Here is a 22,815-nt window from a genome sequence, read left to right on the forward strand (position 1 = left end):
ATCCTGGGAAAATTTAAACCATGTATTTTCTGAGGTTCAGAGGCAAAGAAACCAGTGCAAAGCTGGTTATAACTTCAGGTATGTTTTTGCCTGGATTTATACAAATGTTTTATTGTATGTATGTATGTATGTATGTATGTATGTATGTATGTATGTATGTATGTTATAACATGGTCAAAAAAGTCCATTTTGCCTAATATATGTCCTTGGTAAATCGTGACGTTTTCATATACCGCCACCTTCAGGGCACTCAAAGCACATCATGGAACGTCTCATCCATTCACATACAAATTTGCACACCAGTGTACGTAGACAACTGGGGCAAGGTGGGTTAAGTGTCTTGCCCAAGGACACAACAACAGCATTCATCTGTGGGACCTGGAATCACACTGCCAACTTGTGGGTCAGTAGATCTGACTGCTCTACCAATGGTGTTTATGTCGAGAGTGGGATTCATACTGCAAATCTTTAGATCAGTGGACAAATTCTCTATCAACCAAGCTACTGTTGGCCATTTAATTCAGAAAAGTTGAAATGACATGAGAAATTGCACTTTTTCCGACAACGCTCTTTACATTCAGTCTTAGTGTTACTTTAGACACAATAATGGTCCATGGTAGGCTGTTGAAAATATTGAAAATCAGATACTATTCGATACTAAAACTAGTATTGAAACTAGATACCCATTTGAGTAGGAGTCAATATTAAAACAGACTTTGGAATGATCTTGAGCTGTGTCACAACTAATATATAGATTATATGCAGATTATAGACTAGGCATAGATGCCCAAGGACCATAGAACCTACCTGGACCACTGAGGAATTACACAGATATAAGGCCACATGGGAATATAAACGGAAGTACAACGATTTAATGTTGAAAATGACATTCAATTGTCTAAATAAAGACTATTTTTCATTATCTTTGTGATATTGGTATTTGAATCGGCATTGATTATTGAGTCTATTCCTTAGTATCGAAATCGAGTTTGAAATTTAAGTATCGTGACAACACAAACACAGAAAAATTACACACATTTGAAACAGCTATTTTTGCAGCCATGACAGCTGCTTATATCAAAATCCTCATTCAGTCCACAGTACTTATGAAGCTCACCATTGAGTAGTGCTTTTTCTCGGCACAAAACTCTTCAGTCACACCAAGCCTATTGAGACTACTAAAACCTTAGTTAACATGAAAACACTTTGCATAATAAACAAGCCTTTTATACTGGATTTCTATAGACGCATCTTACCTTAAGACTATCTACGATGAGCTCTATTCAGTATGAGATCCTTGTGAGAAGCTATTTTGTTGACATAATTCTTGTTTGGCAGTGTCGTTCCTGCGATTGAACCACCAAAAGCAGCTCTTCTCTCATTAAAAAGTATTCTCGGAGTAAACATCTTCAGGACACTTGTGTAGTTATGGAAGTTTGTTGTTGATATTGTATCTAATTTAGCCTTGGTGCGTGTTGACAGCAGGCGGTGACACTTGGGGACTGGGAAAAATGTCACTTGTTGTGTGCTCAAGCTATATACTGCGGCGGACAACTGGGGAAGTGTGGGGAGGGAAAAGTTTCAGCTGCAGTTTGGGATGTAGTGTATAAAATGAGGGCAAGAGTTGGAGGCATTCGAACTGTGTGCAATTACGGCAGACGTAAAGCAATACTTTAAAGGGGTAGTGATGTGTTCTATGTGTTTTTATTTTGTTTTACTGCTGTTGGATAATCATACCTGTATCTCTAGTTTGTTTTATTCATGTATGTTTGAGTAATCTGCATATATTGAGTCGATCTCATTCTAGATTTGCAGTTTCACATGCTGTTGTCATGAAGTGGTGTCCTAGTTCTACAAAAATATCATCTCAATTTAAAAACAAAGTTGGGAAAAACTGAGGTCAAAAAGTATAACATAATAGGTGGTAATAAAGGATTTTAATTATTTTGGACTTGCCTCAGTTTTTTTCAACTTTGTATTTGGTCCCTATACCGAATACAATCTTTACACGTCCAAGTAGCACTCCTGTCCCTGCATTTAGGTCTATTTTTTTTGGTTTTGGACACTGCTTGTCTTTCAAACTGGATAAGCTCTTTACATTTTCCTTCTTATCCAATATTATTTAAGAAAAACTGCCTTCAACTACTATCCCCGGGAAAGGACACGCTGCAGGGACAATGTCTCTCGGCTGGCCTGGGAACGCCTTGGGGTCCCACCAGAGAAGAAAGTCTGGGAGTCCCTGCTTAGACTGCTGCCCACGCAACCCGGCCTGGTTAAGTGGAAGAAAATGGTTGGATCTCAGTCTGTATAGATATGTACTGTATCTAGTTTTAATAGTTTAAATTAGATTGACATCTTTTAACTGCACAATAATAGTCAGAAACTCAGGTGCAAACTTGTTTCATAATAATCGATTACATTTTTGAAAATCTCAATTTTATCAAAAACACAAATGAATCAAATGAAATCGATTAAATGCTCAGCCCTATTACTGATAATGGTGAAAATACAGCTAGCATATAGAGCTAACCAGTATAACGTCGGTGACTTTTCCACATGGAGCAGAGAGCAGACATATTCGCTCAGACAAACTCAGTTGTGGCTATGACTGAACCATTGCTATAGCTTTAAATTGGTAGCGACGTGAAAGTTTTAGGCTACAATTTTCTCCTCTGGATTGAACAAACTTTCAGCACCACTGTAGAATAACTTTTGTTTGGCAAATCTGTGAATGCAAATAAGGGAGGCCGGGATTCAAACCCAGGACCATAGACTGTATATATAAATGGACATAGCTAACCTGCAGTAGAAAGTGACCATAGGCGTGTTTCTGGATCCATCGACTCTGGGTTCAGTTCACTTTACTTTAAAAAAAAAAAGTCACTTCTCTCTAACTGCTGCAGTGATCCTCATCATTTTGGTCTTAAAATGTTGGTATTCCCGTTCTACATGATCCTGGCATTTTTATTTCGTAAATCAAGATACGAACATTGATAACAGCCAAATCAGGCTACTGTTAGCAACACGTTTGATTGACAGCGTTGCTAAGCGTCCGCTCTGTGCTAAACCACCAGCTCTTTGGTTGCTATGATAGTTGTGGTCGGCTCTAAATTCGCCCCATAACTGCTAACCTCGATGAGCTTCATTTGACTGGAGCCAAACGCTACGGGTGACGTCACACTCACATAGTCCACTTCTTTGTACAATCTATGCCCAGGACCTTCTTGATGTGAGGTAACTTTGGTGGATACTGAGACTACAGAGACATGTGTTGAAAGTTTTATTCATCCCACAAATAATGCATTTAACTATATATTTATTTATCCCTAAAATCTTTGTCTACACACTTTCCCAATTTACCGACACCAACCCAAACTGCAGTATGACTCTCTATATTTACTGCCGCAGTAGTGTTCAAGTTAGTTGAGTTTTCCTTCCTGCCAGTTTCCCTCCTCGGGCTCCCCGCTCTCCCCCCGCCCCCTCTGCCAACCTCTCAATCAAGGAGCAGTTATGTCGGAGCTCTGGGTTTGGCCTTCTCCGGCAGTATCCATTATATCCCCCCCTTCACGCGCAAACATGACATAACTGGCACATACACACCTGGGTCGTGGTGCTCTGATTCCACGGTGTTTGTGGATTGCCAGGATAAACCGTAGGATTTCTGGGAGCGCAGTGGGGCTTGATTATGTTGTGTTTCTCCGTGCTAGAGTCGGGGAGGAGGGAGCGGTCAGCCATGCTACTTCTGCACCAGGCTCACTGAAAGGGGTGCAGTGTTTGGATTGGGTAAATTTAGCTGGGAAGACAGAAGAATGGGTTAGGTTGTGGAGTTTTGTGTAATAACAAAAGTATGTCATTGGTCATTAAGATATCAGTGATTATCAAGTTAGACTTCTGTGAAATTAACTGGTCTTAAAGTCACATAATGTAACTTTTTAGTCCAAAAATAGACTAAAATAGAAGCATGTTTTGTTTTGTCTGTGTAATCTCTCAGTCGTCCAAATATGATCCATGGTAAAAGAAAATGTTGATTCTGTCAACTGGATGAAACTGGATAAAAAACTTTTTGTCCAGTTGACAGAATACATTTTTTTCTTTTACTACAGTTTTTTTTTTTTTTTTCATTTTGATTGTGTTTGTGACTTTTATTTGACCTGGACAAAAGCCTCCTTCTGCTTGGTTCTATGGAAATGTTGTTCCTTCCACAATATGGGATAAAATTGATCTATGTCTATGGAGAATGTTCCGAAGTATGGTTTTAACTTTCCATTTCCAGAGAATCATGCAGATGATGTGCCAGCTCTACAAAGTTACATACTACGTCTTTAAGTAGATCAGTAAACATCATTTCATCACATTTAGTCATCTAGTAGTTTCTATATAAAATTGTTCAAAATTTCCTGGGAAGAGAAGAGGATGTGGAATATATCTTTGGTACCTGATTAAGTTTTACATATTGCTTGAAAGTTTTTAAATCATTTAAATGTTGCCTCAGGTAAAAGTAAAAAATAAATGGACAAAATGATGGCTGCAGATACACTGACTTAAAGAGGTAGTATTATGATAAATCGACTTTCTGGAGCTTTCTGACATGTTTTAACGTCGTTTCCCCATCAAAAACATGCATGAAGAGGTTTTAGATGTCATCCATGCATCTTTTAGTAATCTAGTGATCTCTCCCAGACCCTAAATATACAAAAGCATGATACAAAACAACACGCTACAACTTCACAAATCTGATACGATGTGCAGTAGTATCAGGTTTATATGTTGTTTTCGGCAAATATAGCATTTTCAAAACAACAAAAGGTAACATGGTGATCTAAATATGTTATGTATGTAGTGTAAACAGAATAACAGCCTATTTGTTTATTCATTTATTTAGTTAGTTTAACAATTGATAACAGACAGAATGAAGCCATTTTCAGATTCCTGTCATTATTTAGGCCTATATACCTTCGAGTGCACCTATCCTCAAATCACATTGCACTAAAGATACACCGACTTGCTTCCACACATTTCACCTCACAGCCAATCATGTGAATTGTCTTGCTCGAGGACACAATAGCTTGTTATTTTCCGAATGGCAGATGTCAGGACTGTCTTGTTTACCTGTATGTAAACATGTATATTGTGTTCGCATGGAGCAATCATCAGACAAAGCAGCAGTGTGTCAGTCGCCATGGCAGCCTGCGCCGTGTGTGGTGTAGAGGTGAGGGTGACAGATCAGAGGCCCGTACCCTGACAGAGGGAGCCAAGGCTGGGACACTTGTTTTATTTATGAGGGCTAGGCTGAATGGATGTATCGCTGGCACTCTGCTCTGGCACTGCTCTGAAATAATGGGATGTTTATAGGAGGGAGGCAGTGAGTGCAGTGTTTCAGCAGCCCCTAGTGGTCGAAACGAGTATTGCAGATTGGTGATGGATTTAGTTAAAGATTTGACAAGGCAAGTTTATTTGTATAGCACAATTCATACACAAGGTAATTTAAAGTGCTTTATAGAATAAGTAAGACATTAAAATCATAATACAACAAATCAAAATATAAATAATCATAAATAATCATCATAAAATGAACATTAAAGGAGAAAAGTGCACAATAAAAACCTTTCAGTCATATGCACATAAACAGATCTGTTTTGACCCTGAATTTAAACATATGAGACACACATTTGGGATTGTGCTAAAAGAGGCGAAGGACCTATTTTGGTCTTGTTGGTATATTGGCAACTTTTTGTCCAAAATGATTTGATTTGGTGTGGAAAAATGCTTTAAAATGATTAAGGAGAAGTTAATGTAGCCTAATAAAAATATGACATAGGCTACGTTATAATTCATTTTAAGCCATTTTTGCTTTAATTACAATATTGTGGGTAGGTTCACAGCTTGTTCTCATGTTACATATTTAGATTTTAAAGGATGTTTAATTAATTAATTAATCAATTAATTAATTTTGAGGTTTTATAAAGCTTCAAATGTATTTATTTTGATAAATATTTGTGATGATATTTTTTTAACAGAAACAACTGAATTACAGTTTTTTTCCTAGCTGTTTTTATTTTTATATTTTGTTTTCTTTAACTGTTAATGTGTTAAAAATAAACCCCTCAGGCAGTTTAGCAGGTCTCAATTATTATTATTATTATTATTATTATTATTATTATTATTATTATTATTATTATTATTATTATTATTATTATTATTATTATTATTACAAGCAATAACAATAATAATAATAATAATAATCATCATCATAATAATACTTTTCAGTCCAATGCAAAAATGTAGTGGAGCAGAATACTGATACTTTCCCTCAAATGTAGTAAAGTAAAAGTAAAAAGTATTCATTTTAACACTGACTTAAGCAAAGTACAGGTACCTAAAATTGGCACTTAAGTAATTTACTACTTTTAGCTTGTTACATTTCACCACTACATAAAAGTATAGGCAGATTAAATTCTTCAGCTAATTCATGCATTCCCCTTATAATTAACATTTTTTAAATTGTTCACTAATGCAAGTTTTAGTTGAAGTCTAAGACATGAGCCCTTATGTTTATGCTGTGATCTTATTATAGGCGTCTTCATACTGGATGTAAAAAAGACCTATACAACTTACAATGGCCCAGGAACTAAAAATGAATATGTTGCAAATAATGTTGTTTTTAATATTATGATATACTATATTCCCAAGAGTTTATAGCCTTAATCGTGGGTGCTCATCTGCCCCACATGATTACAGTCACATGATTACTAGGACCAGAGGAACAGGTTTTCTCAATTTAAACTAGGCCTATTGTTGTCAACTCATCCTTCATTTTCTCTACTGGGCAAACTTTTTGATTTTAAATAGTTTGATATCATAGGTGATTTCTTTGTATTTTCTTTCTTATAGAACCAAGTATCTATCTATCTTCTATCCACAGGCTTCACTGATACCACATGCCAGGATATTGACCATTTCAGCACTAAAATGTCCTAGTTACATTAGTTTATTACAAAATATGCAGCGTGACTCTACTATACTTCTCCTGCTCTAACCAATTAAATGCTTATAGCTAATGTTTTTAGTTTTTTAAACCGTGGTTTCACACCTATCTCACCTATCACCAGCAGAGGGGACAGAAAACTTATCTTTAAATACAGCCCAGTCTACCCATTTGATCTAAAACCTGAAATAGTCCAGTGCATAAGTCATTTTAAAGCCTAAAAAGAGCTGTAATGTCACTTTATTTGTACTGTATTCACTGTGTAAAAAAAAAAAAAAAAAAAAGTTGCACATACTAACTTTTACTATTTGTATGGACTGTAGGAAACAAAATGTATTGGAAATTGTGACATTTTATTGTATTTTACACTAATACATGCTAATGCTGAGCTAAGCTAGCCTTGTAATGTAATAGTGTATTTTTAGTGTGTGCCCAGTGAATGCAGGTAGAAAGTAGCAGTAAGTAAAAGCTAAATGCCAATGCTAATGGTAATGCTGAGCTAAGCTAGTCTTGTAACGTAATAATGTATGTTTAGTGTGTGCCCAGTGACTGCAGGTAAAAAGTTGCAGTAACTACATTCTACATGCTAATGCTAGTGATGAGCTAAGCTAGTCTTGTAACATAATAGTGTATGAGTGTGCCCAGTGACTGCAGGTAGAAAGTAGCAGTAACTAAATTTTAAATGCTAATGCTAATGATGAGCTAAGTTAGCCTTGTAAGGTAATAGTGTATTTTTTTTAGCATATCCCCAGTGACTGCAGGTAGAAAGTTATGGAAGCCCGTTTCCGCCATGAAAAAAAAAATAAAAGCCCCACAGAAAGTCGAAATTATGAGTTTAAAACTCGTAATTATGAGTTTAAAACTCGTAATTATGAGTTTAAAACTCGTAATTATGAGTTTAAAACTCGTAATTATGAGTTTAAAACTCGTAATTACGAGTTTAAAACTCGTAATTTCGACTTTTAAAACTACTAATTATGAGTTTAAAACTCGTAATTAGGACTTTTAAAAGTATGAATTATGAGTTTATAACTCGTAATTTTGGGAATGTAACATTTACAAAAAGTGAACCTTATCAATTTTGATTAAATGAATTTGGTATTTTAATAATTTCCTCAATAAACCAGCGGGGTTGTGACCAGCTGGCACTCTGCTCAGACCAGGAAAACGAGCGCTCACAGACACAGAGCACAGCTCATGAGTGGTCAGAACAGCACTCAGGGCCCACTGATTTGTTCAAGACGCCAGAAACTTTACTGGAGCTTAATTTATTCATTTTTTAAAAGTATGTAGGTGATAAACATAACAGTCCTCCTCCTGTCTCCTCTGCTCTGTACACTCAGTTGCAGTGTGCTACAAGCTCAATTAAGACTTTAAAAGTTCTAATTACGAGTTTTAAACTCATAATTAGTAGTTTTAAAACTCATAATTACGAGTTTTAAACTCATAATTAGTAGTTTTAAAAGTCGAAATTACGAGTTTTAAACTCGTAATTACGAGTTTTAAACTCATAATTACGAGTTTTAAACTCATAATTACGAGTTTTAAACTCATAATTACGAGTTTTAAACTCATAATTACGAGTTTTAAACTCATAATTACGAGTTTAAAACTCGTAATTTCGACTTTCTGTGGGGCTTTTATTTTTTTTTTCATGGCGGAAACGGGCTTCCATAGAAAGTAGCAGTTACTACTTTATAAATGCAAATGCTAATGATGAGCTAAACTAGTCTTGTAAGGTAAGTGTATTTTTAGTGTGTGCCCAGTGACTGCAGGTACAAAGTAGCAGCAGCTAAATTCGGTGCAGTTCATTTGTTCTGTGAGATTAATGAATTTGTACATACATTTGACAACTAAAGAATAAACTACACGCTCCATAACTGATTGTAAATTATCTTTACATTACAATTTTTCATTTTCACACTGACCGTGAACGCAGCATTAGTTCCAGTGGACCTGTTGCTCAATCCGTGTCCGCCCCTTCATGTGTCCGCCCCCCGCGCCTCTCAGCCCGCTGTGTATTTAGCCCGTGCTCCTCTCCTCCGGGCTCCATTCATCCGCCCATTTCCCCGCTGTCACTGCTGCTAATCCCGGCTAACCATGGCTGCTAACAGGGTCATCGTCTACGGAGGAAGAGGGGCTCTGGGCTCCAGGATTGTGCAGCATTTTAGGTCCAAAGGCTGGGTAAGCGAACAGGCTAAAGTCCCCTCATGCTAGCCGGCTGCTATATGCTAACACATGTCACTTTTCTCATTTAATGCTAATGTTAACTGCGTTATATTTTATTGCAGTGGGTTGCTAGCATCGATATGGCAGCTAACGAGGAAGCAAACGAGAATGTCATAGTGAAGATGAGTGAGTCTTTTATGGAGCAGGCTGGACAGGTAAGTTATATTGACAGATTTGATGTTTTGTTGTTTTGGGGTTTTTTTTCCTAGTAATATTGTGAGCCATGTGCATGTGTTGGATTAAACTGAGCATGCGCATAACACGTTGATTATAACGTGATCAAGGTCTATGATTGTTGGTGCTTTAGAGTTGAGTTTTGCATGAGGACAAGGTGCAAACTGTGCAATGTTTATGAAAGCCCAGGTTTAAAAATGAGTAAATTTAACACACAATTGAGCAATCTTTGTAAATAATGAATACTTTAAGTGCATGTAACTGCATGGAGGTAGTAGTACATCACCTGCATGATTCCATGGAAATAGGAAATTAAAACCATACCTTGGAACATTCTTCATGTCAGGTTTGTGGAGATGCAAGTACACTCACAGTCATGTTTCTATATCATGTTCAGTGTGTTAAATACAACCAGACTTTTATTTTAGTCGAATTTTGGGCTAAAATGTTACATACTATGGCTTTTAGCGGTAATATAAAATGCAAGTCCTTAATTTGAGTTGCAATATCCAGCTTTATGTCATTAATTCATGTCAGGCGAAACTTCCTTTTATTATTTTGTGCATATTTAAAATGTAATCAGGATGCTGTATTACTGAAAAAAAAAAATCACAAAATCAGTGGTTCATAATTTAAATCATAATAAATAAATACAAATTTGACCAAGTATAAGGTATTATTTATTTATTTTCTTATTTTTGTTCAGGTTTTGTGGGACAGAACAAACACCCATGTCATTCCTTTATCCATTTTTATAATTGAACGGAGCAGTAACCACTATTAACATTTGAATGAATTATACAGCCCTATATGAGAACTACCATATTTGCAAATCACTATAACTGGTTTAGTGTCAGCATTTAATAGCCCCCAGTAAACCGCATAGTCTGCTAGTGTTATGAATTATTATCTTGCCATGATGTCATGTGCCTGCTCCCTTGCCTTTATTAAAATGATGCTATCTGTGTTGTTGTGAGCAGGTGACCACAGATGTGTCTCAGTTACTGGGGGAACAGAAGGTGGATGCCATCTTGTGTGTGGCTGGAGGCTGGGCAGGAGGAAACTGCAGCTCCAAAGGTCAGACTCTTAGCATTGTTTACTGCTGTCATTATCAGTGGCATTTACTTCAGAATCATCATTTATCTCCAGTCCAGTTTGGTATCTTCCCATTCACTACGTTAGTGTTTTTAGAAATAAAATTGTTAATTCTCCGATTAGATTTTTTGATAATGGCTAAATATAAGATTTTATATTTGTTATTTTTGAAGAATCATTCTTCTTTTTTTTAATGAATGTGATTACCTTTGAGAGAGGACAAATGAATAAACTACTCTAACAATCCCAGGTATTTTAACACATATTTGTTTTTCCAGGAAATATAATCTCACCTTTTTAAATGAATTGCTGAATTGGCATTCATATTGCAACTAAGACCCAACTTTTCATAATTTTATTTAATATAAACTATCATTGTAGAAGTTTTAATCGAACATCTGCTTTATACTATATTACTCTTAGATATGGCTATGAAGTGTAATTTTTTAAATATATATTTTGGAGCGCAGTAGTCAAATTATTTTGGCCGTAAATTGGTTTGAAATGAATATGAGGGAATGCAAACAACATATGGCAACCCATATTTGCCAACCCATTGGTGATACAACATAACTTTAAATCATATTTTTTACTTCATTCAATTTTAAAATTGTAAAGGAAAATACATGGCAACAAATAACAATATAATGGGAAGCAAATGATTGTATGCCACACTTTTTATTTTAACAATGTATTCAAATATTGTCATTATTATTTGCAAATTTGTTATTTTGTTACAGGACACATTGGAGTTTCATCATCTATGAAACCCTAAGAAAAAACAACACCTTTTTCTTCTTTTTTTTCAGATTTGTACAAGAACGCAGACTTGATGTGGAAGCAGAGTGTGTGGACATCCACCATCTCCAGTCACCTGGCTGCTCTACACCTCAAACCAGGAGGACTGCTCACTCTGGCTGGGGCTAAAGCTGCTCTTTCAGGGACTGGAGGTTTGTGTCTACTCCCTGCATCACAGTTACCACAACTGGACCCACGTCTCCTCACTTTCCCATCTAGACTTCTAGGTTATGTTCACCTAGAATTTGAAGATGTCATACTTTCAGATGGTGGGTAAGATTTTAATACCCAAAATGGAAATCCACAAACATTGTACCTCATCATTCTTGATTAAGGATTGGGTCTAGGGATGCACCAATCCAGTTTTTTCAGTTTCGATACCTTTACTGATACTTTCCTTAAAACTGATTTCACGAGAGATCCAATAGTGTTATGTTATAGTGTCATTTGTCCTTCAACTACAGAGCAGATTTGTATTAATAATAAATAGTTAATAGTCTTATTACATCCAATTAAAGGCCCAACCAGGATATCTGCTTAACCGATGTCACAGAACCGATACCCAATCTCCCTATTTTTTTGATTATACACTTCTGACCTGACCTCCAGCTCTGTGGTAAACTGTAGGGATTCTTAAACCTATTGGACACTACATTACGCATATAGGTTGCTGTCTAAACTGCCAATTGAAATAATAGAAGTAATCAGATGCCCTGCAGGTTTTGAATGAGGGATGGAGGAGCCAGAGAGAAGTGTCGATAAAATGGATCCGTGCAATGAAATGACAAAGTATAGAACTGTGAAATGCTGATATGTTGTGCAGGAGCAGACAGTCAGCATTCCAACCGAGCTATGTGGAATAAATGCTGAGCAGTCTTTATTGGTTAGACTATAGCTTTTGCTACCTTGAATGAACCTGACGGACAGTACAAATTTGGACAGCTAAAATTTAAAAGCATGGATTTTTTTTGGAGATGACGCAACTCGGAATATTAAGGCACTTGGAAATGCAGATTGCAATTAATTTGTCGTAGATTGCTTTGTTTTTAATTATGTTTAGCATAATTAAATGTGGTTAATTAAAATGCACGGTTTATAGTTGTTTTTGTGAAATTATCACTAGCTCAACTGCTGCATGGCAATCAAAAAGGGGTGTATGGGTTATCAAACAAACTTGGCAAATGGAGGTTATGGTTTTCTGGATTTTAAAATATGATAAAAATGTGTTACTGTGTTTGTAACTTGAATCTGGTCAGGTATACCTACTAATCAAAACATTTTCTCAATTATGGGCCGATAGGCGATGTCTCGCACAACTCCAAAATCGTCCGATTTCAGAACTAAAGAACAATAGAAGACGTGGTACGCTTTCAGTCATTCTTGCAGTGTAAAGCATGTCCTCAGTAATACACTCCTTTTGTTGAACCAACTGTCACTTATTGCAAATTTCATCTATACTACTGTCACATGATGAGAACCCTTCCAGCCCCCTGCTATGTGTGTGGCACTATAGCCTTTGTCTTCTGTCCCATGTGAGGACCCCCCCACCACCACCCCTCCCACCTGCACCATGTGACCAGCTCAGGTTTAAATCAATGCAATCCCTGTCTCAGCAAAGGGCTGCAAAGCTCATTGGATGTGGCTTAGAGACCGTGACTCAGCAGTTATGGCCCCACACTTCATCCATATGGACAGGCTCGGTTAACTAAAAGTGTTCAGAGCAGGACTATCCATTGTCCTGTCGACACTGTAGTAGGCTTACAGTATGGCATGACAGCGATTTTAAACAAAAAGATTTACAAAAGAGGTTTCAATGAGTGGTCAGAATCGAAGTTTGGTACAGAAAGATCAAAATAAGCAAATTGTACAACCGTGAATGATTAAAATGGTGTAGAATTTTATAAAAACATAGCAACAATCACATTAAAGGAGACCCATTCTGCAAAAAAGGAACTTGTAAACCTGTTATATATATATATATATATATATATATATATATATATATTTTTTTTTTTTTTTTTTTTTTGTGGGTTTATTTTTACTTGTTAAGTGAAACACTTTGGGCACCTGAAGTAGTTTTTTAGATGTGCTATATAAATAAAATTGAATCGAATGACGCACCATACATGAATGACATACCATAGCTTCCATTGGGCTCCACAATTTTCCAGCGCAAACTCAGCGGACTTGATCCTTTTCATAAGTAATTTTAGATCAATATTGCAGTTTATTAAAATGTCCAAAATATAACCAGGATCTAGGGTGTCATAGATTATAACTACAAAGATGACAAAAGAACAATATGTCTCCTTTAAGCATAGCATTTCTCTTTTATGCACATTGGAGAAAAAGTTATATTTATATAACTTATATAAATTATATATATATATATATATATATATATATATATATATATATATATATATATATATTTTTTTTTTATTTAATTTTTTTTTGGCTACATGCTTAACAAAATCAATATTTCTAGCTCAATATTACTGTTTTGGAAATGGGGCTGGCCATGTGTTTTTGTAAATGAAGTTGTATGAGGATCTGGTTTGTGTCAATCGGGGTGTGTGTCTAAAAATATCCTGTAATGCTGCTTTATGGGCAGGAGGACGACTAATCCAATCCTTTCATTCAGATTTATGGCAACATCATTACTGAGGACATATTTAGTGTTCACATCATGCAAAATCTAACATCTAATCATTGCAAATGTGTATGGCATTTCCACTACGCTGAGAATGAATAGTGCTTTAAAATCAACATTGTGGTATATTGATTTTTGTATTGATTCTCACATTACCTCGGACCACCTCCAAAGTAGCCAATAAACACGAGTGCCATGTTCAAATGGATAAAGTAATCATTTAAGCAATTTCAATATCTTTTGCTTATAATGGCTTTGTGTTTGTTGAAAATAAGTTGAAGAAAAGTACAAAAACACAGGAAGTAGTGCTGATGGAACAACTCTACGTATGTCAACAACACTGAAAATTCCATTCAAACTGCATGAACAGTTTACTAGGGATGCACCAATCCAGGTTTTTCAGTTCCAAAACCGATACTATGCTATTATCAGTCTCTGTTGTTACCCCATATTAACAGATACCAATTTGGACACTTAAAGCCATTTATTCACTTAAAACAAAAATAAAATGGCTACATAACACTGTAGGGATAAAAAACAAGACAAAACTGGTCCAAATGTAACTACAGAACAACTTTGTTCAAAGTTTTAAATGTTGTGAGGTTTTCTGAACCGACTACAACTAGTAAATAATCTTATTACATCAATTTATATGTCCAACCAGGATATCTACTGAACAGATATCTGATCCAGCAAATTCTTAAGTATTAGCGCTGATATTCGATACAATATCATATCGGTGCATCCCTACAATTTAGGCACAAGGAAGGCAGTTTAAACCTTATTTAACTGTAATTTTTATTAGTGTAATTTAGATAAGTTTTGGCACTTACTAACATTATGGTTGCTAGGTAACAGTTATATAAATACCTGCACATATGTCATATCTGCTGCCCGTGTCCAACCAGAATAAACTTCCCTAAAATTAGAAACTAGGAAAAAGTAGGCAAGATTTTTTTTTTTGTGTGTAAAATGTTAAATATACCCATGTTAATTGCTATTTAGTGAAATAAATAGTCCAACTTTAAACAATTTCAGTATGGTTTACTTTATAATGACATTTTGGACTTGCAGACGCCTTTCAGTCTAAACCTTATCTTCATTTTTTTGTGTAAATCCAGATTTGCTCAAAGCTGGTAGAAAGTCTCGTCACCACCCCTTGTTCCTATTGGCCGCTTGTTTGTAAGACAATTTAGCACGCTCGTCATGTGATTGGTTTAGGAAGATTGGAATTCTTCAGAAAGGTTTTATAAGGGTAGAGTAGTGGTTCCAGATGTGTAAGCTAGCTGGGTGTAAGGGCTAGTGGAACTTGGTGAATGACTTTTGTCTGGTTGGTGACTTTACAGCTTAAAAGATTACACAATGAAAGTAGGTTATGATTTCACCTCAGTCGGGTTCAAAAGTCCAGCTAACCTCTGTACATAGTCAACTGGGTCAACTCAAACTTAAGGCAATAGTTGTTTGGGATAAAAAGTTGGGCTCTAAATCCTAAAAAATTAAAACTAGAGTAAAGTAAACTAGAATAGATTTAGTGTCAACACCATGGAATTGGATTTTTAAATTATTTTGTAATATCAAATAATATATTGCTTTTGTAGCTAACTAAATTCTGTGTCTGAATACAAATAAATAACTTGTCATTAAACGCCATTTTATCTTAATACTTTGCAATATGATATTAATGATGCTTGCAGTGAATGTTTGGAGTGCTGACAGTGAATGGATAGATGGCATTAGCAGATGGTTCTCTATTTGCTAGAATGTTTAAAAGGGACCAGTATTGACAAAATCTGCCCTTTTTGTAGGATCAGTGCAGAGATATTAGATTTAGTATTCAACATCTTAAAATCTCCATTGGTTTAACTTTAGGGTAACTAAAAATTCTGATCTGACAATACATTCCACACCTCTACACTTCTGTCCACCTATCCTACTTCCTACTATCCTACTTTCTTATTGTTTCCCCAAATGTAAACAGGGATCAAAATGGGGATAATAGGGTAATTTTAAGTTGAAACATATTTCCATTTTTGCTAACTATGTGTCGACAACTAGATACTCATTTGAGCATATATAGAGACTAAAAAAGTCACATTCACAGGACCAAAATGAACCTTTTGTGAATAGCTTTGGAATGATCTTGAGCTGTATCTGAACAAGACCACATAATCCAGTATACGCTCATGGGCCACTATGGAACCTACCTGGACGACTAAGGAATTACAGACATAAGGCCACAGAGTACAGCGATGCCAATACTATGGTCATAAAAATAGAGTATCAAGTCTATTCCTTTCGTGACAACACTATTTCTTATGTGTGCGGATAGTCCTCATGATGATACATTGTGCAGCCCTATTCTCCACTTAGTAAAACATTATAACATATGATTCCAGGTATGGTGGGTTATGGAATGGCCAAAGCTGCTGTCCATCAGTTGTGTCAGAGTCTGGCAGCCAAAAACAGCGGAATGCCCTCAGAAGCTACAGCTGTCGCAATTCTACCGTAAGTACTACATACAAACATGGCTTTAGTCACTTAATGGTGTCTTGACCTGAGGAAAAAATTATTGAACTATAAAAGACTAGATGTGTCTCAAAAGTGATGTACTACTTACAGGGAGGGGTGATGCTCACAAAAAATGAACAAAATAGTGGACTTTTCATTTGCTTATAAAACCAAATTACAAAGGCAGTCCAAATGAATGCCTCGGGTGTCGGGGTTAAATGGCGATTAAAATGTAGCCATTCTGCAATCTGTAATCATTAAAAGTTGGTGCCTGAGAAGTTTTGCTTTTACGACTTTAGCAAAATCCTTTCAAAAATGTATTTAAAAAGTATTACATATCCACTTTGTTTTTTTGACCTAATTCAAATCAAATAACTTGTGATGGTGATAACATGATTTCCTTGGCAACATTTTCTATTCTATGACTAAAAAGAGTTTTTTACACTTATAAAACTGGACCTACTAATACATATTGGTTTGTCTAAAATGTTCCACAGTATTCTATTAAACATATCCATTTACAAGGAGACAAATAGGCAACTCCACTAAGCTAAGTTACTAGTCAGATTGGTGCAGAGGTGAGCCTGTGAACAGTAACAATGGGCATTTTTTTATTTATTTTTTGAGCAGTGAAAACGCCTGTATTTGAATAGATGTTAGAATGATCATTTTGATGCAATATCGTGGAACATTTCATACCATACCATACCAACTTCAAAGCATTTTTATAACTTTACAGCTGGCCAAAGTGTCGTACGCAAACATAGAAAGATGACTGTGATTGTCTTTGTCTATTCTAAGCAAAGCAATGACATTTCCATGGTAACAAGCAGGTGGCAGACCCTCCCCCAGAAAAATTGCATTGTAGACCTTTTAAATTCTATTATATATTTCAGCGCAGAGAGATCGATGGATTTTGGAACAGCCTGTAAATACAGACCCAGCTCACACTGAAAAACAAACATTACTTCCAATTCACTCACCAGCTTTAGCTTGCATTCAAAGACCCATGGTGAGAATAAACTTGACAATTCTCTTACACAAAATCCATTTCTCTGCAAAAATCACCTGGCCATTTTTGCATTGGTTTTGCTTATGAAAGAACCTTGCCTTGTTTGTGCTTGGTCACGGTGAGATGCCTAGATTGTATTTTGTGGGAGTATGCGTGTGCTGTGCTCTCTTTGGTTGCATTTACCCCCATCGGGGAGCTCTGAGGCCTGTCACATCTGTTTAGCATTAGACCCATGACTTGCATTTTCTGCCGCAGCCTCTACCCTGCGGTACTGTTGTCACGCTGCACCATCACTTACCAACATTTATAGACTACAAAGTGAGTTAAATAAGCCAGTGCTATACGCTTGTTAAAGCTTTTATTGATTAGGGCTCAGTCGTTGAATTGCTTACTCAGTCAGTGGTGTGTTAGTTGGCCAAAACCTGTATCAGTCAGCTAATCATTTTATTTAGATTATAAAGATTTATATGGGACAGCAGCATGAAGGACAAAGTGAGTGAGTTGGCTGAAGATTTGGTATTTTTTTTTATATTTATATGTAAAAAGGCAGATTAAACTTGTTTAATCTGTAATATATAAATACACTGTTTTGTAGTGTTTTTTTCCCCCCTGCATAGTTGGCTTTGCATGAACCCCCGTGCAGATGTACTTTTGTGAGTGCAGTTTGTGTCAGATACATAAAGATACATAATAGCTTGGAGAGATTTTGCCATGCCCCTTTTTGGACAAATCCATCAGCAGACCTTTAGTCATGAAGTATTTTTTTAGTCCAATACAGCCCTAGTATTGATTTGATTGTAAATCGCGTGTGTTCACGTTCTAATCATGAAAGCATTCCAAATATAATCCTTATATTGGCTTTTTTGTTTTTAAAGAAACAAAAAATTAGAGATTTTTTTTTTTCCTTTTTTTTTTTTTTTTCAAATTTTGTTCAGACCATTTGCAAATACACTTAACACGCTATGTTGGGGGTCCGCACCTGCTTGTTTTCATGGAGATATTTTATTGCTCAAAAATTCCCTAAACCATGCATTCTTGTTGTGAGCAGGTTTGCGTTGCCACAGATCTGACCCTAACTTGGTCTGGTGACGTCACCTGCTTGTTTGCATGGAGATGGATAGCATGCATTTTAAATTTTGTTATGTAAAAAAAGCTAATTCTAGATGAATATGATATTTGAAAAAATAAGAATATCTTGTGAGATTTGTCATTCTGTATTGTCCAATTGCACATACAGCCATCTGCAGTGCTGTATGCACTCGTCCTCCTCTGCTCTCATTGTCACTTGACTTGGTTTGGCAGGGTTACCTTGGATACGCCTATGAACAGGAAGTTCATGCCTAAGGCCGACTTCAGCTCGTGGACACCGTTGGAGTACATCGCAGAGTAAGTCGCACCCACTGGACATGGAAAATCTGCTGTTTCTCCCTCAAGTTCTGCCTGGTAGCATAAATTATAACCATACCCACAGTTTTTGTTTTGTTTTTTTCTATTGAAAGACTAAATTTATTCAGTCTTTCAGTAAGATAAATTCTGCTTCATTTCTTGCTCATTTCTTGCTTTTATTGTTATCTCTAAGTAATTGCTCAGACAGTAGTTGGGATGATTTCTCCAGAGGCCTGTGTGTATGTGAGGTAGTTATGCACAGGACTTCTGGGTGGGCAATGTTGACAAAAATGTATATTTTTTTGGAATAGCCCAGTATGTTAAAACAATATGCCAATCCAACAGAATGTGTTAAAACAGGATTATGTGCCATAGAAGTGCAGAAACCTACTTTATACACTTATTTGAAAGTTTAAATTTTTTTTTTTTTGCATTTTTTGTTTGTTTGTACCAATATACTTGATATTCATAACAATATTCACAATATTATCAATGCTTCTGTTATACCCCCTGGACTGAAAATGTCTCAAGATAAACCCTTATTGGTTTAGTGTTAACCAGAATTCTTACTATATGAAATATTGGTTCGTACTAAAACATGATGCATACCAATTCCATTCTACAAGTCCTGTATCAGTAATTATATAGGATAAATAATGAAAAGCACATTTTAATAACAGAACCTCTTTCCATTAAATTTCCTTGTTTCAGATTGTTCTTCAACTGGGCCACAGGGACAGACCGCCCAGCTTCAGGCAGCCTCATGGAGCTGGTGACCTCGGCAGGTGAAACCCAGGCAGTGCCAGCCAAGTAGAATAAGGGAGAGAGAGTATGGACAAGAGACATGGAGTAGACCGCAGGGAGAGGAGAGGAAAGGAGGTGTGGAGATGTACATGTTTATAAGAGGAGAAAAAAAGAGAAGGTAGTGTGGTTGTAACAGCTCCACAGCACCATCTAGCTGTAGAAAATAGTCTCTTCAATTCATGCCACAACCTTAAAGGGCCTATATTACATTATTGTGTTTGTCGTTTCCTCATCAGAAACCTGCATATTGTGGCTGAGTTGTTCTCGAGAAAGGAAAACACTCCTTCCTACCTTGTGATGGTATGTGGTAATACAGGAAGTGCTCCACTGTGTTTTTAAACTTCATACGTTTTCACTAAGATCAGTATGGGTGATTTCAAGCCTGGAATTGCTAATCTCTACTGAACAAAAGGTAAAAGGTTGCTGTTGCTGTTCACTTGGAAACTACCACTACATAAACATGCATTTTTAGTTTTGCTAATATAGACAGACTAATAAATCAGGACTATTGAAACATGTGTGAATGAAACAACGTAACTCCGGGTTTTGAGGAGGTAACGATATTATAAGATTGCTCCAAGTAATTTGGGACCTTTCAAGGGCCATTACCTGATTTTAATTTATTCTTGTCAAAATAAATACTCTTTACATCATGAACAGCACGATAAAAGCTGCTGGATAAGAATATAAATTGAGACTGTAAAATATAAGGTATTCATTTTATTGCATTTTCTCTACTGACAGGGTCACCTTGTTTCATCCAATTCGGCACATTGTTATTGAGAATCATGGGAAACCAACTGCCTGACACTATCCCAGACACTTGATTCTCTGTCATGGTGCGATATCATAGCGATAGAAAAGACTAGATAGGCTCGGCTAAAAGTTCAAACTAAACCATTTTCTTGGCTCATGGTTTGAAATCTGGTAAAGGCCCTTTAACGCTACAATACATGACTAAATAAATGCATAAATTATAGATAGTTTATTTTGTGGTTCATTGTTGTCATGATTTGAAATAGTATTTTTCAACCACGCAACTGATTTGTTTGTCATGTTGTATGCAGAGTTATTTTTAAAAGTATTTTCTGAAACTCATGTTTTGTTTCATATATATTTTCAAATATCTTTTAGTAAAATTACAATCAGGTTGACTATCAAGGTGCATTGATGGTATTGTAACTAGTAGCTTATGTGTTCATATGTCTAATTTCAGAACACTCAAGCATTTCACAACATTGTACTTTGTGCTTCCCATACTTTAAAAGGGCACTATAACTTTTCTGGTGGAGGGTCCACCACATGCTTATATCTATGGAAATGTTACTGCCTTGCCTAGAATGTTCCACAGTATCCATCTTGGATTTATTCAATTACATGCGTTTGAATAAATGCAAGAGGGGGAACTATTTCCTTGCTCTTTCCACAAACCTGACCTGTAACTTGGCCTGATAGTACCATCTGTTTGTTTTTAGGGAGAAAGACAAGTTTAATGCCTTACTATGGAGCATTCCAGGTGCAGGGAATGTTGTCAAAAGTACTGAAAACCAAATACTAATCAATAGAACTAGTATCGATACAAAAGAGTCACATTCTTATACTTGTTCAAATACAGCTCAAGATCAAAAGTTTAAGACTATCTGTGTCTCCAAAAATCCCACAGTTGTCCACATAGACTGGACAGCTGTGGGATCACATAGATGTAACACCACATGGTAATATGAAAATCATTCTACTGTCCAGAGCAGACATCGGTAAACTACGACCTGGGGGCCACACATGGCCCTTTGGGCTTATTAATCCGGCCCACCGAAGGTCACCAAATTTATATTAAAATAGATAAGGGTAAACCTTGTACAGTTTACCTTTTGTTTACAAGTTTTTTACAAGTTGTTGATCTTTTGACACTTGATAAAACTGAATGTGAGTTTTTCTGCTGTTTATTTAACTGAAATTTAATAAATTATTAATTTAATTTGGATTTGTAAAACAATTAGTACAATACTTATTCATGCTTTGCTATATGTTACAGGCCAAATCCCTAATGTAATATATACATATACTGGCCCGGCCCTAAATTATAGAACCCACTGTGGCCCGTGTGTCAAAAAGTTTGCCCACCCCTGGTCTAGAGTGTTTTATATTATCATTGTGGGAACAGAATCTGTATTGTGTATCGAAATTGAGTTTGAAATTTTAGTATTGTGACAACACTAATCCGTGTAGATTTGTCCACCCACCCCATCAGAAAAGTTGCATAACGCGCCTTTAATTCTAGCTGACGTAATGGCTAGCTAGCGAGACCCATTCCTATTTATAAAGTGGTTCTGGAATCTTTTTGGCAAAGCTTGATTTGCATTGCAGTGACTAAACCAAACGTTGCTAATGTTGGATTTTGATGCGTTAAATGTCTACCCATTGTCTGTAATCTGCCCGCCATGTGGAACGCCATATGTCTGTACTATTCTCACTACTGTTGTTTTCGCCTCCGTAACTTCACAACTTGTCAAAATGCCGCTGTCTTCTCTCAAACGGACAATTCTGGAAGCGGAGTGGCCTTAGTCTATCAAGTGTCCTTGTGTCCAGTGTCCTCTATGGGTTTATATATTGTAACTGTGTCAAATTGAAAATGAATAAAACCTAAGTGTGTGTTTGTAGCACTGAGCTCATTCTTGACCCTGAGAAGAAGTCGAGAAAGTGAATTCTGCCTCAAGGTCTGTTTTATGGTTTGGCTGGAGAAGTTGGACTTGAGAGGTGGTACTGGGGTTTGATAGTGAAAATATAGTTACAGACATTTTGTAAGAGGTCTTTTGAAAACTGCTATCTGCTACGGTATGAAGCCTCCAATAGTGTCTACAAAAATAATCAAATTTTACATTGTACAAACCCAGCTGGAGTCAAGAGTAATGCAGCACAAGGGTGAGTCCACTTACATTACACAAAATTCACAAAAGCTTAACTTGTAGAAATGTATGAACAAACAATGAATAATTAGGGAAAAAACAAACAAAAATTAAAGCCGCAAGCGGCATCGAACGGCCCTCGCGGGCCGTGCTTCGCACTTGGCCGACCCGGCACTCCCTGTGGGTGGCGCTAACGCGCCACTTGTCCCTTTTTTATTGCGGCTTTGGGCTGCACTTGTCACCAAACAAGTCAATTTGTGCTGATGCA

The 22,815-nt window shown here is 36.4% G+C and overlaps 1 protein-coding gene across 1 annotated transcript; it reads left to right on the forward strand.

Moving 5' to 3' along the window:
• Positions 1-8,977: 8,977 nt before the first annotated feature.
• On the forward strand, positions 8,978-22,301 carry qdpra (quinoid dihydropteridine reductase a). The gene is made up of 7 exons (XM_033973976.2): positions 8,978-9,169; positions 9,277-9,369; positions 10,369-10,465; positions 11,293-11,433; positions 16,331-16,439; positions 18,757-18,840; positions 19,552-22,301. Exons 1-7 carry the CDS (start codon positions 9,086-9,088, stop codon positions 19,652-19,654), a joined length of 711 nt encoding a protein of 236 aa, XP_033829867.1. The 5' UTR covers positions 8,978-9,085; the 3' UTR covers positions 19,655-22,301.
• The last annotated feature ends 514 nt before the right edge of the window (positions 22,302-22,815 follow it).

This window comes from Periophthalmus magnuspinnatus, chromosome 10, assembly GCF_009829125.3.
Source record: "Periophthalmus magnuspinnatus isolate fPerMag1 chromosome 10, fPerMag1.2.pri, whole genome shotgun sequence".
In the NCBI taxonomy this organism is placed as follows: domain Eukaryota; kingdom Metazoa; phylum Chordata; class Actinopteri; order Gobiiformes; family Gobiidae; genus Periophthalmus; species Periophthalmus magnuspinnatus.

Excerpts from the sequence above, each read along its gene's own strand:
- qdpra (XM_033973976.2), top strand. The coding sequence starts at position 9,086 with ATGGCTGCTAACAGGGTCATCGTCTACGGAGGAAGAGGGGCTCTGGGC. Across the intron at positions 9,370-10,368 it reads TTATGGAGCAGGCTGGACAG|GTGACCACAGATGTGTCTCA; the intron begins GTAAGTTATATT and ends TGTTGTGAGCAG. Across the intron at positions 10,466-11,292 it reads AGGAAACTGCAGCTCCAAAG|ATTTGTACAAGAACGCAGAC; the intron begins GTCAGACTCTTA and ends CTTTTTTTTCAG.